The sequence below is a fragment of the Dromiciops gliroides genome, chromosome 1 (assembly GCF_019393635.1).
Source record: "Dromiciops gliroides isolate mDroGli1 chromosome 1, mDroGli1.pri, whole genome shotgun sequence".
Lineage (NCBI taxonomy): Eukaryota > Metazoa > Chordata > Mammalia > Microbiotheria > Microbiotheriidae > Dromiciops > Dromiciops gliroides.
Genome location: NC_057861.1, coordinates 149128519 through 149143715, shown reverse-complemented (window position 1 = coordinate 149143715; position 15197 = coordinate 149128519). Strand labels below are relative to the sequence as shown.

Below are 15197 nucleotides of genomic sequence, written 5' to 3'. Positions count from 1 at the left end.
GTAAGGGTAAAATTTAAGCAGTGCTTTGCAAATTTTAAAGCATTATATAAATGCTGGTGGTGGTGATGATGGTACAAATGAAGTAAAAAGCAATCTATCAGAAAAGGACATTAATTTTGTGTGGTATGAACTATTCATGAAGGTCTGCTGTAATCGTTGCTTCCTTTTCTAATTATTCACTTAATCAGTCATGTAGTGTAATACATTCTAGAATTGTGGTAGGCATCTAAATCAAGCCCATTGGTTTATAATTTGTGGACTATACTTTTCAATTTCTCTCTTTAGGTGATCCCTATATCTATATTTTCTATATAGATTTCTCCCCTAAATTCCAATCATAAATTTCCAATTCCCTTTTTGATACCTCCACCTAAATGTTCTGCCAGCTGCTCAAACTCAACATATCCAAAACGAATTCACAGAATTTCAGTCAGAAAATAACTCAGAAGTTAAGTCCAACTTATATTAAGAATCCACTCTATATGATTTAGAATCTATATTCTCTTTCTTTTTTTTTAAATCAGGACTATCTCTCCTGTTTTTTTCACAGTTTTTGAAAATTATTGAGGATGGGTTTATCAGTCATATCTGCTAGTTTAGCATATTGAGATGTGGTTCATCTAGTCCTAGTAACTTTATCAAAAGCACCTGCATGTGTTCTTATAGTCTCCCTGCCTGCACTGAATGGTATCGTTTGCATTGTGTGCTTTCCAGTAAAAAGATCCTTTTCTTTGGCAGAGAAAATGAAAGCAAAATAAGATTCGAGTTGCTTCACCCTCACTTTATCATTTCCTGCCTTTGGCAATCCAGGGATCTAATCCAGGGGTGTCAGTACTGAATTAAGTGCCTACTATGTGCCAGGTATTATGCTAACCATTGTGGATACAAACAAGAGGTAGAAGGTAGTCCCCGCCCTTAAGAAGTTCATGATCTAATGGGGGAGAGACAACAAGCAAACAAATATATGTAAACAAGCTATATAAAGAATATATAAGGGGGGGGGGCGGCTAGGTGGCGCAGTGGATAAAGCACTGGCCCTGGATTCAGGAGTACCTGAGTTCAAATCCAGCCTCAGACACTTGACACTTATTACTAGCTGTGTGACCCTGAGCAAGTCACTTAACCCCCATTGCCCTGCCAAAAAAAAAAAAAAAAGAATATATAAGGAATAATTAAGAGGGGGAAGGCACTAGAATTAAGAGAGGTTGGAGAAGACTTCCTTTAGAAGGTAGGATTTTAGTTGGGATTTAAAAGAATCCAGGGAACCCAGGAGGCACAGATTAGTTTAAAAAAAAAAAAAGTATCTCAGGCATAGGGAACAACCAGAGAAAATGCCCAGAACTGAGAGATGGCATGTCTTATTCAAAGAACAGCAAGGAGATTAGTGCCATGGATTGAAGAGTATGTGGCAGGGAGTAAGGTAGAAGAAGATTAGAAAGGTAGAAGAGGGCTTTGAATGTCAAAGAATGTCATTTGATCCTGAAAGTGATAGGGAGCCACTGGAGTTACTGAGTAGGTGGGTATCATGCTGGGGCTATGTTTATTAGTTTAATAGCTAAATGGAGGATGAAGTGGAAAGAGACTTGAGGCAGGCTGACCCACCAGCTGCTTATTGCAGTAGACCAGGGGTGAAATGATAGGGGCCAGTACCACAGTAATGGCAGTGTCAGAGGAGAGAAGATGGCATATTCAAGAGATGCAAAATGTGAAATTGACAGGCCTTGGCAAAAGATTGAATGGCTATGGGGAGGGAGATATTAAAGAGTAAAGGATAACACCTAGGTTGTGAGCTTGAGAGAATGGTGAGGCAGAAAAGATTTTAAAGAGATGAAAGTTTTGTTTTGAATTTGTCGAGTTTAAGAGTCTACTGGACATCCAGCTCAAGATGTATAAAAGACAGTTGGAGGGGCAGCTAGGTGGCGCAGTGGATAGAGCACTGGCCCTGGATTCAGGAGGACCTGAGTTCAAAGCCAGCCTCAGACACTTAACACTTAACTAGCTGTGTGACCCTGGGCAAGTCACTTAACCCCAATTGCCTCACCAAAAAAAAAAAAAAAAAAAAGACAGTTGGAAATAGGAGATGGGAGGTCAACAGAGAGGGAGTTGGGGGTTAGATAGGTAGATTTGAAAGTCATCAGCACAAAGATGGTAATTCCATCCATGGGAGTGATGACATCACCAAGTGAAATAATGCTGAGGGAGAAGAGAAAGGTTTTGAGGACAGAACCTTGAAGGACACCTCCTATTACAGGATATAACTTGGATGAGGACCTAGTGAAGAGAGTGTGTGAATAAGTAGGAGAAGAACCAAAAGCATAGGGTCTCCCAAAAACCTAGAAGAGAGTATCAGGGAGGAGAGGGTAATGGAGTGTGAGAAGCTGCAGAGTGGTCAAGAAGAATAAGGACTGAGAAAATCCCCTTAGATTTGGCAACTCAGAGATGATTGGTAACTTTGGAGAAAGCAATTTAGTGTAATGATGTCAGAAGCTAGATTATAAAGGGTTAACAAGAAAGTAAGAGAAGAGGAAGTGATAGAGGTACCAGAGCTTCTTAAACTGTGGGTCTCCACCCCATATGGGGCCACATAACTAAATAAAGGGGTCTCGAGTGGAAAAAGTTTAAGAAGCCATGTTACAGACAGCCTTTCAGAGGAGTTTAGCCATAAAGGACAAAAGAGATACAGGACAATAGTTATTGGGGATGGAAGGATCGAGTGAGGATTTTTTCAAGATGAGGGAGACATGGACATGTTTGTAAGCAGTAAGAAATGAGCCAGTAAAGAGGGAGGGTAAAAAATAAGCAGTAGAGTGGGAATTGACAGAGGGGGCAATCTGTTGGAGGAAACAGAATAGGATGGGATCTCTTGAACAAGTTGAAGGGTTATTCTTCAAAAGAAGCAAGGCCACTTGATCATGTGAGATAGAGTAAAGGAGGAGAACATGGCAGAAGGCATCAAAGGGAGAGGAGATGAAGAAGAGGGAGCTCATGGTAAGTTGGTAAATGTTGAACAACTAGCTCTCCAGAAAAAAAAGTACACAACACACTCATAAGTTTAATGTACATTATTATTATTTTTTCCATTATTTGAATTTAAACAACAAAACAATAAATCAAGACCTGACTTGTAGTGCTTACCAGTTTCCAAGGTATGACTGCATGCACTGAAAATTTAGTAATTGTTTAACAAGTGGGTTCATGCTGGCCCCAAAACACCCCTAGATTCATCCCTTCATAGATACTCCTTTTTTTCCCCCGAAAAGAGCAGGGAAAAAAATATTCCTTAGCATTCTTCACCAGCCTTACCTCTTTCTGAACTTTAGCACTTCTAGCACCATTTTTACCAGGAGGTACAAGGCTGTACCAGGTTTCTGTTTCATCCTTCATTACCTGTTGTGGCTTCTATATTTTAGATTTCTATTTTAATCTTAAATTTCTCATTAAGTTCCCTGTATATACACATTGGTTTCTTTGGACAGTTCTTCCTTTTCTTTCTCATTGGAATTTTTTCTGTTTAATAATTGGTTGGGTTGTTTTTTTTTAAATTCCTATTCTTTCCCTATAGACTTTTGTTTGTTTGTTTTGTTTTTGCAGGGCAATGGGGCTTAAGTGACTTGCCCAGGGTCACCCAGCTGGTAAGTGTCAAGTGTCTAAGGCTGGATTTGAACTCAGGTCCTCCTGAATCCAGGGCCGGTGCTTTATCCACTGCGCCATCCTAGCTGCCCCGCCTATAGACTTTTAAGCCACAGGATCCTATCTATCCTTTCTCAGTGAATCCTTTACAAATCTTCTATTTTTGAATCTGGGGTAAATATCAGATATACCTGGATTCTCTCTTGTCTCTAACAAATTCAAAGGTGGTATGATTATTTCCCCCATGCCAACATTCCCATTTTTTTTCAACCCAGTAACTAACTGCTCTGTATTTGTTGAGAATCAGGACCTAAAAAGAAGTACCTCTCTTTGATTCTTCTAGTTTTTAAAAATTAAACATTTTTAAAGTAGTACAAAAATGTATTATTTCTTCTGTTTTGGGCAGTGAGAGCTTTTAGTAGTTAACTGAGTAATTAAAATTTCCCATCATGTTTCCATATTGGAATTTCTGTTTCTACGTCCTGTCCAAATTGTCCATAGTATCCTCTTACAGTAATGTTGCTTCTGTTCATCTTTACACAAATACTCTACATTATGCTTTCTACTCTAGTAGCTAGATTTTTATCACAAGTGTTTATACTTAGTAGAAGCTACTATTTCACCTTATCATCTCCTACCTATGTTTTCATTTCCCCTCAAGTCTCAGTGACACTCATGACATCAAATTTGCTGCCTTGTGTTTGGAATGTTCTCTGCATGGGGATTATATTTAGAAGGAACTCAGTCTTTTATAATGTTTTTATTAATTGATTCTAATAAAAATATGTTTTTATAGGGGAAGGGGCTAGTATATATGTCACCTAATTTTTAAATGATCACTATTTCTAAATTGTCACAATGTTTCTGAACTATCCATCATTAAGCTTATATAACTTTAATTTGAAAATTGAAAATATTATGATGTTCCCTTTGAGAATCTTTTTTTTTCCTTTATAGACAATTTCAGTCACAGGTGGGTAATTACATGGTGTTTCTCAAGATGGATCATTAGAGTAAATCCTTTTTGAGTTTTATCACAAACATTTATTTCTAAAATCACTATAGAAATCACTATCTGAGGCAGAAGTGGAATAGTGGATAGATAGCCTGCTGGACTTGGAGTCAAAAAAGTCAGTTCAAATCGTACCTCAGTCATTTACTAACACTGTGACTCTGGGCAAATAACTTAACTCCTCCCAGCCTCAGTTTCCTCATCTATAAGATGATGCTGCCAATAGCATTTGCTTCACATTGTTGTTAGGAGGATCAAATGAAATGATATATTTGTAGTTGTTTGCAAATTTTAAAGTGCTTTATAAAAGTTATTGTGAGGGGGGACGGCTAGGTGGCGCAGTGGATAAAGCACCGGCCCTGGATTCAGGACTACCTGAGTTCAAATCCAGCCTCAGACACGTGACACTTACTAGCTGTATGACCCTGGGCAAGTCACTTAACCCCCATTGCTCTGCCCCCCCCCAAAAAAGTTATTGTGATGTAACAGATAGTCAGTCTCCAAGTCCTACCTTTGACACAAACTGACTTAGTGAACATTGTCAAGTCACTTAAATTATCGATTCTTTAGGCATCTCTCTTAAACTGAGTTATAGAGAAGATACCAACCAGCATTAATAATAGGAATTTCCTATACTAATGAAATCACTGGTCCAGTCTCTGTCCTCAGCATTATCACAAAATCTGAGTCGGATGGGAACTCAGAGACATCTACTCCAACCCGACCTGAACAGGTATCTGTCTCCTCTACAGTATCCCTGATAAGTGGTAGTATTCAACCTTATCCTGAAGACCTTACCACTACCATTAAAGGGAGCCCAATCAATTTTTGTACAAATCTAATTATCTAATTTCTTAAAAATTTCATGTTTTAATTTGCCTCAACACTTCCACCTATTCCTTCTAATTCCTTATTCTAGTACCAGTCAGAAAAAATGAAATGGCAGTTCCACATGATAATCCTTCTACCCATAGTTCCTGACTCTCTATTTTTAGGCTAAACAAAACAGATCTAATATCTCTTCTACTTAAAGGCCCATAAGATATGTCTCTCCTAAGTCTTCTTTTCTCCACACGAAACATTTCTATTTTCTTAAATCCGTCCTCATGGTAACGAGGTCCTTCACTATACTGTTTTGGCTCTTGATGTTCTCTAATTTGTAAATGTGTTTTCTAAAATGTAGCACCCAGAACTGAATGTGGTACCACAGAAAATGTCTGAATGGGGCAGAATGCAGTGGGGCTACTGAATTTAGACATCTGTGGGCCATTTAAGAGTTGACAAAAGGAGATCTTAAGTAGAGCATGAAAAAAATAATCTGCAAGAATACAGCATTGGCTCAATGGTAGGTACAGCTTCCCTCCATACAACAACCTATCTGGTGAACAGGGTGACTCACATGGTTATGGTACATCTTCCAGATATAAAGGACACTGCCCCTTTTTTTGTTTGTTTGTTTCTTATAGGGCAATGAGGGTTAAGTAACTTGCCCAGGGTCACACAGCTAGTAAGTGTCAAGTGTCTGAGGCTGGATTTGAACTCAGGTCCTCCTGAATCCAGAGCTGGTACTTTATCCACTGCGCCACCTAGCTGCCCCCAAGACACTGCCTCTTTTAAAGTTGGTCCATTTTATGCTCTTAGGGACCACCCGTTGAGGCCAGTCAAGGTTTACTCTTGGTTTCCTTGCCTTTTAAAAAATAACTAGGTTGGTCTCCATGTTAGGGACCAAGTGGGCTATTCCTATCACGACTTCCTTGTTCCTCTACCTTTCTTAACCCTTCCTGAGATTTCATTAGCTTTCTTGCCTGCCATATAACACTTCTATTCAATTTTCAATCTCATTAAAACACCACTCTTTTCCAAACAAACTGCTATCTAGCATTGCAATGCTCTTCCATCTTGCATAAAGTTTGGGGTTTTTTTAACCTAACTCTACATTTTATAGGTGTGAAACTTCATCTTTGTATATTTGGCCCAATGTTCTAGCCTATTTTTTTGAATTCTGTCTCTACTGTATTAATTATACTACTAATACTCTTTCTAAAATCTCTGAAATATGTTTTCCGAAATCTGGAACTCAACTCATATTATGATGCCTGGCTTTTCCCTCAGTGACTCAAGAAGGTTATGTCATATATAAAGAATATATACTAAGAAGAGTAGTAATAGAGATGCCTAGAATTATACGGAAAGCCAAAAGCTGAGGAAGAAGTCAGTAATGAGAATCTATGGCCTCAGCTGTCTGTACAAAAATGCACAAGGCATGGAGTGAACTAAAGAGCCAAATACAAGGAACTTTACTTGACATCATAGATGTCTTTGAAACTTACTGGAAATACAAGTAACTTACTCAGAAAGGTTATGTCACATAAAGAATATACACTAATCAGGAACCCCATGTGTTCCCTGAGGTGGACAGTAGGTGTGGAGAACCGGATGAAGATTACCATAGAAATAGAAGCATTATTGTCAGCAGAATATAACTGGGCAGAAAAGGGAAGTGGATGATAAATTCAGGATGAATAAGCCTTGCAGCTTGGAGACGTAATAGAGCAATGCTGAAAGATTTTTCATTTGTCCAGTTATCTGCTTGAGTGCTCTCTATGCCAAAAGCAAAGCAGGTAATAATTGATCAACTAACCTTAAGGGAAATTTATTTCATACTTCAAAATGGGGAGAAACTAAGGGGGAAACTGTTACCGTAATTCATTTCTCACCAACAAGGAAAAACTAGTTGCTGGAGTGGAACTAATGGGGCTCATGGGGAGGAAGAGCAAAAGATGATCACTCTAAGACTTGCATTCTTAGTTTTTTAGAAAGCATTTTGGAAAAGTTAGAGAATGGTTGGGACCATAGACTAAAATCCCATAGGGGAAGCCAACCCCAGAAATATGGGAAGTTCTCAAAATCAAATTCTAAAGACATAAAGGGGGAAAATGCTGGTGACTAAAAAGAGACCTACGTGAGTATACAGGAAACTTATTGATGAACCTTGGATTTTAAAAAGCTATGCAGGTTAAAGGATGTGAACAAGCAGTTTTCAAAAGAAATCCAAGTGATCAATGATAATAATAAAAAAAAAAGCTCCAAATCACTATTAGAGAAGTACCAACTAAAAGTTCTGCTTCACACTTATCAGATTGCTAAAGATGACCCAAAAAACACCAAATTAACCATTGCTGGAAAGTGTGAGAGAACATAGGCACACAGGTACCCCATTGGTAGAATTAGGAATTGGTCCAGTCATTCTGAAAAGCAGTTTTTTGAACTATGCCCCAAAAGTCACTGTACTTTAACTTTGACCCAGATATACCCCAAAGAGATCAAAGAAAGAAGGAAAGGATCTCTATGTACAAAAATTCTTATAAAAGATCTTTATAAGAGAGACATTTCCACTTCGACCAATAACCTCTCAAAAGCCCCATTTTCACTTCCAACTAGTTTTTTTCTTGCTGGTGAGAATTGGGTACAAAATAACAGTTCTGCTCACTAGTTCCTCCACATTTTAGGAGTCCTGGGCAATGTGAACTCATGAAGAGTAAAGTAAATAGAACCTTGAAAACAATTTCTACCAGGTCTATAATGTCTCATTTATTTATTTATTTGTTTGTTTGTTTGTTTATTTTAGTGAGGCAGTTGGGGTTAAGTGACTTGCCCAAGGTCACACAGCTAGTAAGTGTTAAGTGTCTGAGGCTGGATTTGAACTCAGGTACTCCTGACTCCAAGGCCGGTGCCCTATCCACTGCGCCACCTAGCTGCCCCAATGTCTTTTTTAAAAAACAACTTTGAAAGACATGAGAACTCTAATTAATGCAAAAGTCAACCATGATTCCGTAGGACCAGTGATGAAGAGTGCTACCCAACTTCCTGATGGATGATGGAGCCAAGGTGCAAAATGAGCCATATTGTTGGCAAATGTGTGGATTTGTTTTTGCTTGACTTCTCATTTGCTATAAGCATTGTGTTTTTCCTCTTTACGGGGGTGAAGAGGTGAAAAAAGGGGGAAGCTGTTGATAAAGCTGCCCAAAAAATAAAAGAGCATCATCGAAGTATACTTTAAAATGCACATAAGGGAACAGAAGGAAGTTCGGCAAGAAACTCGGACAGGTAGGACAACTTTGAAAGTAACATTGAATTTATTTTATGTGTGTGCAAATCAAGCTATACATAATAGAAGATCGCTTATATATCTTTTTCTATTTTGTCTGTTTTTATATCTTTTTGTTCTATTTTTGTCAAAAGAAATGGTCTCCCTTTTGGTGTTAAATTCAGAATAATTTTTAAATGACATGGAATTTGACATGGAATATGAAAGCAAGGACAGTCAACCTAAGATGGATAAAATAGTATGTCAGAATCCTGAGCTGAGACTGGCAAAGACAAAAGGTCTTTGATTTGTTTTTTAAGCTACACTACAGAAAAGTGGAAGATCAAAGCTGGGATGGGGCTATTGCTGAGGTAGATGGGACAATATTAATGGATGATAAAAAGTTGTTAAATTCTTGTTTCTTTCCCCTCAACCAAGAAGAATGATTGCTATACTGTCCAAAAATTAAAAGAAATTGCTCTAGAACTACATACTCAACAGGATAAGTTGGGGGGGGGGGATAGTGAAAGCACTTCATTGTGCTCTATGAGTTTGAGTCACCAGGTCAGATGAACTGCATCCCATTGTATTGAAAGAACTGGGGGAAACTAGATGGTGAAGTGGATAGAGCACGGGCCCTGGAGTCAGGAGTACCTGAGTTCAAATGTGGCCTCAGACACTTAACACTTACTAGCTATGTGACCCTGGGCAAGTCACTTAACCCCAATTGCCTCAGTAAAAATAAAACAAAACAAACGAAAGAAAGAACTGGCAGTTGTGATCAGAGTTGCTATCACTGGAGAATAGAGGTGCTGCAGGACTCAAAAAAGGGAAATGCTATTCCAGTTTTCAAAAACAGAAGTATGGAGCCTCTAATTCAGTGACCTTGACTTTGATTCTAGGAAAAACAACAAAAAGGAACTCTTAAAAATTCTAAACTTTGATTAGTGAGCATTAAAAGAAAGCAGTGATCAGAAATAGCAAGACATGTTTCTCTAAACCTTGCCTTTTTAATTTTATTTACATTACTAGACTGTTCGAGAAAGGTATGATGTAATTCTGTTTTCTTGGATTTTAGAAAAATAGTTGGTAAAATCTCATGCTATTGTGGGAAAAGGTAGAAAGATACGGATTATATTATTTTGGTTAGGTAGAATCAGAACAATGCTGACACTAAACAAGTAGAAATTGATGGTTCAGTATTATCTTGAAAATAGTTTTCAGGGGTCTTTGCTTGGCCCTATTCTATTTAATAGTTTTATTAATGACTTAATATGATTATCAAATAATGAAGTATCAAAGATAGGAAAGATAGCTGTTAAATAACAGTCAGGATCCCAAAAGATCTTGTCATGCCAGATCAAAACATTGAGATGAGTCTAGTAAGACAAAACTTCATAGGGATAAATATAAAGTCTTAAAATTTTATTTTAAAAAATCAGATTTCACAAATAAAAGCCATAGGAGGGGGCAGCTAGGTGGTGCAGTGGATAAAGCATTGGCCCTGGATTCAAGAAGACCTGAATTCAAATCCGGCCTCAGACACTTGGCACTTACTAGCTGTGTGACCCTGGGCAATTCATTTAACCTGCATTGCCCCCCCCCCCAAAAAAAAAAAAGTTAATGACGTCTCAAGGTGCATTAAGAAAAGCAGACTGCCTCAGGACTAGGAAGATGCCACCACTGTGTGATTCTCTGCTCAGTATTCATTTGGATATTTTATTCAATTCTGGGCCCCATATTTTAAGAAGCATTGACAAGTTGCAGAGCATTTAAAAGGGAATAGTTGGGATGGTAAAGTGCTTCAAGGTCATGCTGTAATTGGAAACACAGCTTGGAGAAGACAAGGGGGACATGCGAGGTGTCTTCGGCTATTTAAAAGACACTCAAGTAGAAGATTAGATTAGTTCTGCTCAGACCCCAAGGAAAGAATTAAAAGCAATTGGTAGAAGTTGCAAAAAAGTCAGATTTAGCCTTGATAGAAAGAAAGACTTTTTTACAAAACATTTAGAACTTGACAAAGAATATCCTGAAATTCTTTTTGAGCTGCTTTGGGAAGCAGTAGATACCCCTATCAAGGCCATCAAGCCAAGGCTAGCTGACATTCTTGTTGGAAATCTTGTAGGAGTTCTAGTCCCCTCCAGCTCTGGGATTATTTCTTTTTCTTTCTTTCTTTTCTTTTTGCCAGCCATTTTTCACTCATGATTTCATCTATACTGAACCCCATAGGATGCATATTCACTTTCCCAGGTGAGGAGAGGAGATGAGTGGTACTCATGCTATTGACTTGATCAGCCTTAATATTGGGATTTGTTTTACCTACAGTTCAATAATTAAAAATAAATTCTGCAGTGGCAGTATATTACTATCCCAATATATCCTTCCTAGTAGGCTTAGAAAATTAATTCTGACATTCTTTTGTTTTATGTCTTTTTTTTTATATTTTTATAGGCAGAAACCGAACTACAGAGAGCTACAATGGATGCCACCAGAACGAGTCGGCATCTAGAAGAAACTATTGACAATTTTGAAAAGCAAAAAATAAAGGACATAAAGGTAAAAAAAAAATCATGCTGATGAGGCACCACTGTGTAGTGGAAAGGATGCAAGTTTGTAGTCAGCTATCTTGGGTTCTAATCCTGGTTTTACCCCTTATTATCTTGGTGCTAATTGCTACCTTTGTAAGTTACTTCATGTCTTTGTGCCTTAGTTTAATCATTTGTAAAATGAGGAGTTGGACTAGAGGATTTAAGGTCTCTTCTAACCCTTCCTGTGACCTGGTGATCTTAAGATTTGACTTTTCAGAAGTCTTATTTCTACTTTCTTGGGATCTTAGGCTATGAAGTTATAATGGTATTAATTTAAAATATATGCAGTCTTTATGCTTATAAGATTTATTCCTGGAAAAGGAATTGTGAGTCAAACCAGTATGTGTAATCTGCTTTTCCATAGAAATTATAATAAAGTATTATGTTACTGACAAAGATCCTGATGGCCAGTTTTTTATAGAAATAACCACAAATCAACTCTAAATTGTCCTTATATAACAAATCTTTTTCAAGTATGGCTAAATCAATTAAACTGGACACAATAGCCATACATATAAAATTGCATGTATTATGATATGATACTATACTTAGCTCTAGTAAGCCTTCATAATTACTATATATAGTATATCTGATATACCATATAACAAATCAAAAGCATAGAATTTAGAAGGGCCTCTTAGGAGAGATTTTTACAGGGAGGTTTGAGATAATTTGGAAGGAGTCATACAGGCACATATGGTCTTTTTTTTTCATATATGGTCTTTTGAGAAACTGATCCAGGAATGACTTTTCTTGCTTCATTTTCTCATTGTTTCTTTGGAACAAGCACAGTCATTTTCTTTCTTGAGTTGCTTGTTGATTGATTAGCATTAATGTTTAACCAAATCTGACATTATCTAAAGTTTATCTGCCTTCAAAATGAATGAAGCAACTCTTAATTTTGCACTGAAATTTAAACATTTTAATCTCCCATTATGATGTAGCTTACCTTGTCAGACAGAAGATTTATGGCTAAGAGCCTTTCCATTTCATCTACAAGTCCTATGTTTTCTCTTATAAAGGCAGATTACCATGGTGTCTAGTACACCATCCCCCTCCCCCTTTTTATCATCTTTAAGAATCGAAAAAGATGTATGAAGTAATGAGGCTAATAAAAATATATGCATTAGGTATGATGGTTGTCCTTTTACAGCAGCCCCTTTGGATGGCCATATGCTTAATTCAAATGAAAATTCTTTTGCTCCAAATATTTTGGCAATTCTATTTTGGAACTGATAGCACACAGGAAAATCAGTCTTATTACTTTATACCCAAATACTTCTTCTTTCCTCTGTCTTAGTCTCTTTTCTCCTGCTCTTCTCTTTCTCTCCCTCTTTTCCCTTCTCTCCTCTCCCCTATCGCTCCCCCCATTATATTTCCTTTATATACCCTATCTTTGTCTTCCTCCTCCCCTCTCTTGTTGGAATAGGCAGGAGAGGTAGAGATATAAGGTCCTGAGACACAAAGAGAGTCTGTCCCATAAAGTAGACTAAAACAAGTTGATGTGTCCTGCTTGCCTAACTGCTTTAAGTACCATAAATTAACAATTTGAATGGAACCTCTTTATCTGTTATTGGATAATCAGTTTTGCGAAATTATTTAGAAACCACTATAAAGCCAGCCCAACTCCTATGTAGCTATCTAAGGTTAGCTCTCAACAGTGGTAAAACCCACAAGAAAGGCAAGGCAGAATAATTTTGTAGGGGCTGGCTTCTGCTATTAGACCAGGAGCAGAGAACATGGAAGATTAATCCTAAAATTATTATCTTTTACTTGAAGGAAGAACTGGGAACAGACACCTAAGTTAAGAAGTGGGAGTCTAGTAATTGCATAACATGAACTAAGTTTAGAAGCTTCCTCCCTTCAGCTGCTAACCAACCATTCATAAGGTTTTTCATTGTTGTAAGGAGTACTAATTAATAGGTGGTGCAGAGGAGCTTTAAGTACAAATATTAAAGTTTGCTTACTCCTCCAGTAAAGGGCCTAGGAATATCCCCATTATTTTATGTCTGAGTTGAATATAGTTATACACTTTTAGCAAATTTGCTCCTTTGTATGACTTCCAACGTTGTAAAAAACCAATTGTACCTTTAATTGCAACACTATTTTTTCTTTCAACTCCATGTGCATAATTCCTTTCTCTTCCCTACCTCCATTAGTAGAAATAATTAAATGTCAGTTGAACATGACAAAGTTTTCAAACTTAACAAGTCTTAGTGCACTTTTTTTTAATCTTGGCACTTTTAAGCTTTAATAGCTTCAGAGACATAAATGCTACAAAATTACAAAAATATGTTGAAAGTTAATTTTGTTTTATTTTAAACTTATTTAACTTCTTAAAATTTTAAATACTAAATGTTTAGTTATAATTTTGACAAGATAGAGCACCCTATCATTATGCCTTGCCATGTGGAAAAGCTTTTGGATGCCATTTTTTCAGACTGATAGATAGATTGGTAGATGAGGATCTCCTGCTTGGCCACTCAGTTATCTCATCTATTTCCATTAGACTTCTTTTTGTGGAGTTATATTAGAATTTTTACATATGCATCAAAACTTCATTCTTGGATAATTTCAAAGTTAGGATTACAAATGCAGTCCTTTCAGTTACTGAGAAGCAGTAGCTAATAAAAGTTTTTATAAAGTTCAAAGATCAACAAGAGTGGTAACCAAAGGATGATTATGTTGAATTTTAATTTTAAAAATCAATATTTTTCAAATATAACCTTCTAGATGGTTTTTGTAAGTTTATAGCATTTACACTTCTTAAGTTATTGAAGCTTAAAACTGCACTAAGGCTTTCAGGACACTCTATATTTGTGAACGATCAGATGGTTAGAAAACACAAAAAATAACTTCCCTTCCTTTAAAAGAGATTAGAACTTGCATGATTCTTATTTTGTTACTCCTTAAATTAGAGTTCCCTAGTCAGTGAATTAGGAACCTATCAACTGATTGGCTTTGGCCTAGCCTAGCGGATCTTTTACAATGGTTGCTGCTATAAGGGCACCCGCCTAAGATGTGCAAGGATTCCCAGTTGAGGGGTAGGAAAGAGCTCCTATCTTGTTCCACTGAGGATTCAGAACATAACCAAAATGTTCTCAAGGCTTCAGGCAAGTGAAATTTGGGGAATCACTATTAGTATAAAACCTCGACAATCTTCCACTTGTCTACATTATGTTAAAGTTGATTTACACATTCTTGGTGATATTGGGGGTAGGGGAATACTATTGTTTTTTTTCACTCTGCTGTAATCTAGATTTAATAAATTTAGCTTTCTGTAGCTTCCACAGACTTAGTCCAATTCGTAACTGGCATATAAATAGCTCTGGATTTGAAAAGCCTATGTGCCTGCATAGCCTTTACAGACCCTCTGGCAAGTCATATAGTAGACTGGAATGCTCTTTAGGGTCCCTTCCATCTCTAAATCTGTGGTCCTATAGTCCTAAGTACAGGTCAAATGGGGACTAACTTTCAAGGACTGACCTAGCAAAATTCTGAGAGGCTATCACCAGAAAGATGACCACAAGGTAAGGAGTCTTTTCAACCATTGCAACTTGTGAAATATAGAGAAGCTGGGAGCTGTCTTTGAAAGGATACCTAGATGAAATCAAAGATCTTCCATTGTATGAAGGTATATTTTATTTAAAAACTGAACAAAAACATTTTCTGCTAGATTATAAGATTATAGCAATGATAGATCTGCATTTTTTCCAAGGACTTGCTTGGGAAATAGAAAAAAACAGAATGTCTCCTATAAAGATGGATAATCAAGTGATTAGAGAGAATTGGGTAAAAAAATGCTGAAGTAAAATTTTAATAATGGTTTTAAAATATTTGAAAAGCTAACATAAGGAGAGTTTTTCCCTCTCTAAGAAGA

The 15197-nt window shown here is 37.1% G+C and overlaps 1 protein-coding gene across 3 annotated transcripts in view; it reads left to right on the top strand.

Moving 5' to 3' along the window:
• CIBAR1 (CBY1 interacting BAR domain containing 1) overlaps nt 1–15197 on the top strand; it is a 41365-nt gene that overhangs the window by 8658 nt on the left and 17510 nt on the right. For 2 of the 3 annotated variants that reach the window (XM_043976797.1, XM_043976796.1), the window contains exons 5-6: nt 4598–4603; nt 11181–11285. In XM_043976797.1, the coding sequence (XP_043832732.1) occupies nt 4598–4603; nt 11181–11285 (111 nt within the window). The remainder of the gene's footprint in view (nt 1–4597; nt 4604–11180; nt 11286–15197) is intronic. The other variant, XM_043976798.1, reaches the window with a different exon arrangement.